Below are 10,935 nucleotides of genomic sequence, written 5' to 3' on the forward strand. Positions count from 1 at the left end.
ACATCAGGTAGAATCTGTAGCTGTTTCTTTTGAAGGCTTGTAGGTCACAATGTTACTCTTTTATATTTCTGAGACTTAAAAGATTTTTAAATTTTATATTTCAGAACAATTTTAAACTAAGTCTGAGTTCACCACAATTGAAATCAAGTTGTGCAAGAACATATACATTTGTTTTGTTTGTTAGAAATCCAGCTAATCTGTTTCTTCTCCAGACTCAATAACTCCCAACATGCTGCAAACTTAATTTTAACTGAACTCTTGTGGACCCAATCAACCCCATCATCTGTTAGCTTTAAGAAACGTACTTGTTTTACCCGTCTTGATGACTGACCAACGATGAAGAGGGAGCACAAGCTTGCATTGACTGGTTGATCCCCCCCTTCTAAAAAACCCCCAAAAAACAGCAGAACCAACAAGAAAACTGCAAAATCAGAGCATAGATTCAATTAGCTGCTATCGTTTTCAACGTCTTCTTCGCATAGAAAGCGTTTTACTCACGGAGCCTGCAGACTTACTGGATGATTTAGCTGGGGAGGGTTACAGCTATGATCAGAATGCTATCCAGCAGGTTCCTCAGGAGCCCGAACCGCAACTCAGTCAAAACATTCCTGGTTCAAACTGGCAGAAAGGTTTGCACAGTTTAACAACCGCTCTGCTTAGATTTCAGCTGAATTAGAACGTCAGATTCACGGAAACTGCTTTAAACAAATTCTGAAGTTTTATTTATTTTCTGTCTCTTTGTTTGAAGAACCAAAGAGGATTGAATGTTCTGGTGTGGACCAGGTGTTCCTTTCCAACTGGGTTGAAAACAGAACATTGCAACAAACTTCACATCCCTTGAATTTTCTCACAACAAAGTTTCATGTAATTTATTGGGATTTTATGTGGCTCTGGGTTGATCACAAAGCAAAGCACATCTGTAAAGTGAAAAGATTTCAGAAACAAAAATAAGTCACCCAGATAACCTTCCTCAAACTTGATCAGATCGTATTGACATCATCCCTAATCATCAATTTTCACACCATGAATGCTTAGCTGGTTTTTAGTTTGAACTGCAGCCATTCCAAAACACAAATTTGCTCTAATCAGGGGTCTCAAACTCCAGTCCTCGAGGGCCGCAGTCCTGCAACTTTTAGATGTGCCTCTGCTGCACCACACCTGAACAGAATAATTAGGTCATTAGCAAAGTTCTGGAGAACTGATCTACACAATAGGGGAGGTAATTAAGCCATTTCATTCCAGTGTTTTGTACCTGTGGCACATCTAAAAACTGCAGGACAGCGACCCTCGAGGACTGGAATTTGACACCCATGCTAAGCTAAACTGCTCTCCGGTAGCTCCAGGTGTATATTATACAGGCAATAAATAAGGCAACACCTATCATACGTAATTTAAAATGCTTTACAGGAAAAATACAGGAGCTGAGAAACCTACAAAAACTGTAAAACCTACTTTAGTCAACTGATCTAACTAAATTAGTATAATTGGGAGAAATTAGCTGCATTAGGGCTTTATTGTTTTATTTAGGGATACATGAGTAGAGGACGTAAACATAAATACAAGCAGATATTTAACATTTTTATTTTGAAATTATAAAAATTGAACAATTTCACAAATACTTCTGCAATGCAATTCAAGTCTATGATGACTGAAGTTTTTTCCCCATCTTTCTAAAGAGGTAAAAACTAATCTGAAACCGAAAAAAGAATAATAAGTAAAAGTGCATCTCTGTTCAGAATCAGAAAAAAATAAATCTGAAAACTGAAAAACATCCAATTTAAGGTTTAGTTTCTAAAAATTAAAACAAATATAGATTCCTTCTCAGTCAGTTTTAGCATTTCAAAGTTGTACCTTTGCCATAAATTTTATCTATTTTTTTTAAACATGAAGAACTCCAAGTCAAGCAGAAGATGATCATGATCACATTTTTATTTCAGCAATAAAAATGACACAGGATACGTCTTACAAAAATAATCTTGCTTCAGTTAAATTTTGGTATCCATTCACATTAAATTACCCAAATTTATCTTGCTACCAAAAATTAAAAATACTAGATAAAAAAGATATCTGATTCTCACGAGCTTATTAGTTCTCAGTAAATAAAATCAAATTAAAATAAATAGTTTATTTAAAAATTAAAATCAAGCACAGTTTACAAAATTGTCTTTAGTGGAAACATACAGAGATAAAGAACAAATGAGCAGCAGTTTCTGTAAAATATATAACAACGCTGATAGATGTAACAATATATAAAAATGTTTCTCTGTTTTGTTTTGAAATCCTTGAAAGTGCCCTGCGGATTTTATACCTCTACTATTGCCAACCTAACCTAAAATATTTTCAGTTTCTATGAAATTAATTAATTAAACCTAGTTCATTTCAGTGTATACTTGTCACATGTGACAATACTTTAAGGTGAAATGTTCATAATAGTAAAAAAAAAACATCCTGAGTAACATTTCAGAAATGTGCTTTTTGTGATTTCTCTCCTGCTCATTATAAAAAATTATTTGTACCCAAATTTGTGACTGATTGATCTTGTCTTCCTGCTTCAGAAGCTCACTACTGCCACCTAGCGGTGTGAGTGTTTTGGAGATTACGTGGAGGAGTCAGTGACTTGGTGAAGGAGTTGTTGTCAGAGTGAACTGAGTCGGATTTGACAAGATTGCCCTTTTTGTTACGAACGTCCATTGTTACAGAGCGGCTCCAGTCTGAATGCAGGAACAACAGAGAATAATTATTCACACTGAAAACACACGATTGTTGTGGGAATCAAATGCAGAACAGAAGAAAATACCTGAGGTTTCATTAGCCCTGAAACGTCCACAGCACAAATAAATTTTCCACTGTTTCCTCACATTTTCCTTCATCAAACAGTAGAACACAAAAACAAAAAATCCTGGCCAAAAACAACAAGATACCTTATTATTACACATACTGATAAAAATAACGTGTGCAGTAAAATCCAACAAACTTATATTTACCTTGAAAAGAGTTGCAGATTGCAAATAGGTACATCATGACCACTCGTGCTGGTTCGAATGAAAAGAAGCCCAACGACCAGGTGAGGCCCAGCAGGACAGTGAGGCCGACGACTGCTCTGAAGTCCTGCAGCGCGCTGCGGCTCTTGACTAGCGGTTTGTTGGCCCTCATTTGTTTGATCTGGATCAGAACCACGACGAACACGCCCAGGTTGCCCAAGAAGATGAAGAGAATAAATCCCACCACTGTGATGTAGTAGAAAATGTTATTCTGAATCCAACAGCTGTGGGAGTGGAGATGGAGAGAGAAAAAGTAATTTGGAGTTTTCTGTAGTTAAAGAAATAGACACCATGTCTGTGTTATCTCCTTGCTGCTGGACTTACAATTGTTCAGTGGACTCAAGCGCCACTCCTGTTTGTTCAGGAAACAAAGCTTCCATAAGTGTCTTTATCTATGGCGAGCACAAGGCTGACTATCACCAAAGGAATACCTGTAGAAGCAGAAGAAATTCAAATTATGATACTCTTGCAAGCAGTCTTAAAATGAGACAAAAAAAGAAATAAGAATATTTTAAAGGCTGGTTATGTATCTTTCATTCATGTTACCTTCAGTTTTCTAACACAAATTAGAAGAAATGTGGCTTCGCAATTTGATGCCTTGAAATTGGCCTCTGTCTCTTAAATGGTGCGTTCACACAGCACGCGTTTCACGCGTCACAAACGCATCCGAAGCTTCAAGTTAGACTCGTGTGCACTTTAACATTTTGCTCTAGATGCACAAAACGCGTTTGGTGTAAACGCACCATAAGAATCATCTACTCCTTTGGACAATCCTGCTTCAGCCCATTATAACAACACTGCTACATTTCAAACTGTTCTTTAGGGGCGTTGCGCCGATTAGTAGTTAATTTGATGAGCTCAACAGACACGCTGCTGCCGCTAGTCTAGAGGGGTGATCTGTTGAGGCTGACGCTTGATTTGGGTTTTAGGCACCCCTGAATCGCTGCCACTGGAGTTTAAAAGATTTCTCAAACATGCATGAAAGAATCAAAGCAACACTCCTGGTATGTTTCTGATGAGGGAATAACATTATAATACAATGTAAATCTAAAAAAAAGTCACTTTTATGTTATATTCCCCCCTTTAAAATTTGTTTTTACTCCTCTCACACAAACCTGCAGACTTGAATTGTAGGATTTCTTACTACAATTTCAATTTCTGATTGATTTGGGTACTTTAAGAAATAGGACTGAAACATAACTAAATTTGAAAGCAGTCCAAGAACAAACCAGATCAAATCTCTCACTCAAAGTTTATTTGCTAGAAAACTGAAAGAGAGTAAACTAGATTCCTGACATGGCTGTTCAGCAAATTCCACTCTGCAAAATGTTATTGAAAGTTTAAATTAAGTTTTTTCTTACCCCATCCAACAGCGCAGAATTTCAGTAAATAGGCGGGCACGTAGGTGTTGAAAACCTTCACCAGTGCGAAAGTACATGTGAAAGGCCTCCAAGCCCATCCAGGTGCAGGAAGCCAAGAGGAAATAGTGGAGAAAAGCAGCTGTCGTGATGCACAATGCGTAGCTGGAGAAGGATGCGAGCCACGAGTCGATAAGAAAGAACATGGTCAAACCCAGCAGTGCAGCGGACAAGTTGATGAGTATTTTAGATGGATAGTCCTGACGCAACTTCCTGCAGGGGGAAAAAAAAAAATACGTATTCTCTAAAATTCAGATATGGGTAAATTTGTTAGCCAATGTGAACAATATGCAAAAAGTTTTCTTTTGTTTTTGTTTTTATCATAATGAAATCACACTGAAAGATATACAAAAAACAACCTATAGTTTAAGTAATAAAGTGAGGAAACCCATGAGGAAATAAAAGTTTTAACAAACCTATCAATAGCACCATTATTAACAAGAACAAGCTTTTATTTATTTATTTATTCCACTTTAATCTGATGAGAAGAAAAATAAACCATGCCTTTCTGTTTCCAGGGGGAATAAATAGGACGTGACACAAAATTGATTTCTTTTAGCTACTAGCAAACAGGAAAGGTAAACATCTCAAAAGCTCAGTTATAGACCTATAACAACTAGTTGTATTTTATGGTAACCATTTTTCTGGAACAATCATTAAAAACTGTACAAGTTAACCGTTATTTAGGAGGACTGAGAGAAAAGTACAAAAATGTCAAGTCTGCTAAGCTGTGGTAGAATTTTAAAGGTGAAATATTATGCTTCCTTTAATAGTTTAGAAAATATAAACATATTCATTAAATTTTTTGCACAATCTTTCTTAGAAAATGTGATTTTAGTCTGATGAGTTCTGTATAATTGTAGCTCCTTTCAGATTGAGTTTTTTTTTTTAAAGCATCTTGTCACTTTAAATCCAAATAACCTGCTGCTGGCCTCACGCAAAAGTAAAAGTTAATGTCACAAAATGTGTTGGTTGTTACTTACTCAAAAATAAGGTAGGTGAGCAAAGTGATTCCTAGAAAGATGGAGGAAAGACCACAACCAAGGTAAGAGATTATTGTGAGAATCCGGATATCTTCGGGGTCCATTGGGCCTTGGCTTACATCCTGAAAGAAACAAACAGAGCAAAACATTTTATTTCACTCACCACACATTAAATCACTCTTTAACAAAATCATTTGTATTTCTAAACGTAGTGATAGCCGCTTGTTGCCAAGCACTTTAATTTTGATTTCTTCAGCCCATATTACATTACAAATATTAAACATTCTTAAAGTTATTTCTTTATTTCCATTGATTTCTTTAGATGTTTGCATGATATTACACAGGAAAGCTATGAGTTTGAAATGTTGCGCTACATTGATCTGACTCCTGTGTTATTAAGGCAAATGTTGATTTAATGCTTGAGGATAATGTCCTGATCACAATAAATGTTTTTGAGCAGAATTTGTTGTGATGTTTAACAAAATTCATTATCAGATCAGAAATTATGTTCATGCAATTTGAAACAAGAATTTAAATTATTCCAAAGTAAAATAAGTAGTTATTTTAACTTGATATTGTGAGTAAAATAATAGAGAAATGTGTGCTCTTTAACTAGATGAGTAGATTTTTCTCTGGCATATTGTGAAATAATTATATGGTTTAAACTGCAGCATTAAGTTAAAACTCGCAATTCGAGATTAATTAACTTAAAACATAATGTTTAGACTCTTGTTTCTTGTTAAGTCAACTTTGTAAACTTTAATTCCTGAGTTAAAACAAAAACTATTTTCTTGTTGACTTAAATTGCATTTTCAAGGCAGCAGGTGGACTTTCATTTTCAAATGTTTTACAGTGTTGGGCCTTCACATTGCTTAAAGGAATAGCGATCTTTGTCTTAGTCTATGCAAACTTTTAAACATAAAGAAGAAAAATAGAGATGAATATCATCTGTATTCTCTATTGTTTTCATAGTTTGGGTGCAGGAGGTTGTTTTTGTTGGGTTTATTTATAAATGCTCAGTAATGTCTCACCAGCAGGACACCAAAATGTGTGAGGTGATCACACAGACAGCTGGTCTGATGAGGGGAAATGTTACGGGTTTCACAGCCGCTGCTGTTCCAACCACCAAGGCTACCTGAAAGTACACACACACACGCACACACACACCAGCATGAACACACCCCAACGTCCTTTTTATCAAACCTTCTTATCAACTCAGTAAAAAACCTTTATGAATCCCAGTTGTTTTCCTAACAAGACTCAATTACAGTAAATCCAACTGTACACACAGAAGATAATAAGCAAAGATCAACTCACTGTACTTTTGGAAATCCCAGAACACACACTTTGACTGTAAACAGAGGGAAATGTTAGTCATGTCAAAGCAAACAGAGAAAATCTTTGATATAGCTGACAAACGAAAAAGTAATGTTTATACCCGTCTGGTTTCTTCGTGCTTGAAGGTCACCACCACTCGTTCCTGCAGGTTCATAACTTGGCTGTTATTAACGCTGGCAGAAACCACAAAGGAGTTTAACGTCCAATTCCCATCAGTTTCATTGATTAAGTAGGGATCCTGTTAATAAAACCACAGCACTGGTTACTATAGTAATCAGTAGAAAATATCCCTTCACCGATATATTTTTTTGCGATACGTAAATTTAAGATAAAAATTGTACGTAAATCTAAATGTTTTTTATGTTTCATACATAATTTCTCTTTTTTCTTCTTAACGATAGTGAGACTATTCTCATGATTGTGTGGCTAGCACAGCCTGAAATAAGAAGACATTTCCGTCTCTGTCCAAAGATAGCAAAAGCCGCGTCACTTGTTTATTAGATCTGTAAGCCAGAGACGTAAAACGAAAAGGTTGCTCAGCAACTTCAGAAAGTCAATACACTTCACTAAAAAAAAGCACCTTAGACCTTGAGAAAAAGCCCTCTGAAAGAGCTTAAATGTCTACAAAATGTTTTCACTTTTATGTGATTTTAAAAAAATATATATATACACCTCTGGAAAAAATTAAGAGACCACTTAAAATTATCAGTTTCTCTAATTTTACTTTTTATAAGTATATGTTTGAGTAAAATGAACATTGTTCTTTTATTCTATGAACTACTGACAACATGGCCCTGAAATTCCAAGCAAGAATTTAGTATTTATTTGCAGAAAATGAGAAATGGTCGAAATAAGGAAAAAGTTGCAGTGCTTTCAGACCTGAAATAATGCAAAGAAAACAAGTTCATATTCATTTAGACACAACAATACTAATGTTTAAACTCAGGAAGAGTTCAGAAATCAATATTAGGTGGAAATAACCACAAGGACTTCAATGGGGTTCAGTGCAGTGGGCTCTTCATTTTTCCCAGGGCTGTATATATGGTTTGCTGATTCATAACTTCTTTTTAATAAGAGAATCAAAATAGGTAATAAATCACCTGAAAGAGGTTGGGCTGTTCCATAAAAATGAAATTGCACTCGTGTTGTGTTTCTGACTCCAGGTGGGAAAAAGTTGTTGATCTCAGCGGGCAAGGAAATAGTCGCACTTGTTTCTGCAAGTGGTTTGCTGACAAAGCTCTGGTTAACAAATATCTAGAAAATAAAAGTAAGAAAGACCATTAAAACCATTTTAGCTGAAATTTTCTTATCTCCACTGACAGCTTAGAAAACCTCTTTTGTTGTGCACCGGTGCTTGTATAAAGAGTGTAAAATGTTGCACTACTGAGTCAGGAAAGAGTAGGTAACTTTTTTGTTATGCCTTTTATCATCTTTGACCTCTAGGGGTTTCTTCTTCTCTTCGTTTGTTTCAGAGCTGCCTTGCTGCCACAGCTGAGATGTGTTGTAGCTTGTCTGCCATTCCATAAAGAGCGTCATCACAAAGTGTCACGCCTCTTCTTCCCCTGGGCTTGTACTGCAGTGAACTTGCCCGTAGCTGTCATAAACTTATACAGCTTGGTGTAATTCCTTAAACGAATATGTACATTTAAAAGTGAGAAGTGTGTTGGTTCACGTTGGAAGCCAATATCAGTTATCTGGAGTTGTGGTTAAAGTCTCCTTCACTCCTGTTTTGTGGTTAGAAAGGGAGCTTTTGTTTATTTGTAGGGAGAGCTATCCTCTACCTATTTGATGTACTGTATTAGGTTTTACTGCTACGTCACACCTGCCAGATTATGTTGTTGTTAAGGGGGCTGTAACAATTCTTCATTTATGTTATTTTTCTACATTTAATGACTACCTGACCTTCTATGGATGAAGGTTAAATGTGTGCACACACGCTCACAAAAATATTAGCTGCATTAATCTAAAATTGAGTTGATCTTCCTTCCTGTTTGAGCCACGTCAAGCATTCATCATGCTGATGTGAGTTAATCTTCATTGGTGCAGACAGAATGTCTGTGTGACGCATCATGAGATCAAACAGTGTTATTTTTTACATTTCTATGAGTAGATCAAATTCTTGGCATGCAGGCACAAACAGCTCTGGAAAAAGTTAAGAGACCACTTAAAATGATCAGTTTCTCAAATTTTACTTTTTATAAGTATATGTTTGAGTAAAATAAACATTGTTCTTTTATTCTATGAACTACTGACAACATGTCTCTGAAATTCATAGCAAAATTTTTTTATCTATTTGTAGAAAATGAGAAATGGTCAAAATAACGAAAAAGACTTAGCTGCTTTCAGACCTCAAATAATGCAAGGAAAACAAGTTCATATTCATTTAGAAACAACAATACTAATGTTTTAACTCAACAAGAGTTCAGAAATCAATATTTGGTGAATAACCAGGAGGTTTTCAATGGGGTTCAGTGCACTTAATTTTTCCAGAGCTGTAGATAATTGAAGTGTATTGAGTGACAGTCTTATTACAATCATACCAGCTTACCTCAGGGTTCGTTGTAGATGACAGAGACACACCAAAGGTGAGGCCACTGAACTGATCTGGATCGACATTAATCATGGAAAGGGCGAGCGCAGGAGATTTGATATTTATAGATTCCCCTTGAAATTCTATACTGTTCCCCATCTGGTCTGTAAGATCAAGGACACTTTCCCAAAGAATGAAAGAGGGAAAAAATTAAAAAGTCACAGAAAAGTAATATAGAAAATTGAGCATTACACTTTCTCCTTACATGTCAGTGACTGGTGTGACGTCAGTTTCAGAAAGCAGGATGTTGGCCACGATGTTGACAATGTCAACGCCAACTTTAGGTTCGATGATGCTTACATCAACCACTTCACTTAGCTTGTCCATCACCAATCCCAGCTCAGAGGAAGACAGCTGGGAGTTATTACTGAGCTGAACATCTACGAGGTCCTGAATTATGTCCACAACCTCTGCTGCATTATCTAAAAATCATTTGTATGTGTGTTATTTATGACCATGTTGTTTTAGCTATAGGAATAAATGAAAGTGTGTGTGGCTGATTCTCTTACCAGGTGTGACTGTAATGTTGCTGATGTCTGAAATTGTCTGAAACTTGTTACAGTTTGTCATATTAGGATTATCCCAGCTGGTCGTATCAGTTTCAATGTGTAGTTTACTAAAAAAAAAGAAGAAAATTTGCAATTTGTTTTGCATTTTTACACGTTTTGACTGAAGGTTGTAAAGAACAGTAGCATTAATAATAATAAAACTGTCCTCTGCTGATTATGAGCTCAATAGGCATCTACCCAACATTTATTGACAGACCATAAAAATCATCATTGCACAGTAATATCGTTAAATAGTGCATGACACTGAAGCCTTTAATTACAGTAATGATTCATGTTCTATAAAATGATTTCCTGTTCAAGCTGCAGGATGGCAGAGATGGAGCTGTCATGGCTGAGGGGATAGTTTGGATCATTCTGCTCTTTAATTAGCAGACTGTTATGGTATTTGCTGTAGGGTCTCAGTTTAAAGATAGCAAATGCAAAATATTATCAGCTTTTGTACACGAGTGCAAAATAAACATTTGTAATGACTGATAACCCTGATCACAGCTTAGTCAATAATATATTGTATAAAATTATAAAACACATGCTTTCCATTCTAGGAAAAAAGCTTTTTGCAGAGCATGTCAACATCTTATTATGTTTCATTTGCATCAAAATACTGGTACAAATCAGATTAAACGATGATTTTCCCCTGCAAACCAAGTCTGGCCACTTCTTACCAAAGTCTGTAGGCTCGATTCGATGCTGGTTTCCTGCATCGCATCTCTGCAGTGACTTGTGGAAATGTTTCTGGCCAAATATATCGGCCATAAAATGATGAGGTTTTTTCTTCTAAACAGCTTTTTGGCTCTAAAAGAGAAGCAATAACAGGATTAGACTGCATGAGGCCAGCATGTCACTTTCAATTAGATTATTTTAACATTAAAAAAAAAACATTTTATAAAATTACAGTCTAAAACTACATTGTTTTATGTATCTGTTACATAATATAGAAATAAAATCCATTCAATTTTGTTACTATAATGCCATAAAAATAAACTTGAAATGGTATGA

At 35.8% G+C, this 10,935-nt stretch overlaps 1 protein-coding gene across 1 annotated transcript; it reads right to left on the reverse strand.

The window, feature by feature from the left end:
• Nucleotides 1-1,906: 1,906 nt before the first annotated feature.
• Nucleotides 1,907-9,689, reverse strand: LOC116714860 (adhesion G-protein coupled receptor G2-like). Its single transcript, XM_032555619.1, is given in 13 exon segments — nt 1,907-2,711; nt 2,798-2,899; nt 2,985-3,265; nt 3,406-3,472; nt 4,403-4,472; nt 4,474-4,672; nt 5,443-5,564; nt 6,474-6,577; nt 6,760-6,793; nt 6,881-7,018; nt 7,881-8,034; nt 9,329-9,491; nt 9,576-9,689. Coding segments are annotated over 12 exon segments (1,488 nt in total). The 5' UTR covers nt 9,397-9,491; nt 9,576-9,689; the 3' UTR covers nt 1,907-2,562.
• Nucleotides 9,690-10,935: the final 1,246 nt, after the last annotated feature.

The sequence above is a fragment of the Xiphophorus hellerii genome, chromosome 23 (genome assembly GCF_003331165.1).
Source record: "Xiphophorus hellerii strain 12219 chromosome 23, Xiphophorus_hellerii-4.1, whole genome shotgun sequence".
Taxonomy (NCBI): Eukaryota; Metazoa; Chordata; class Actinopteri; order Cyprinodontiformes; family Poeciliidae; genus Xiphophorus; species Xiphophorus hellerii.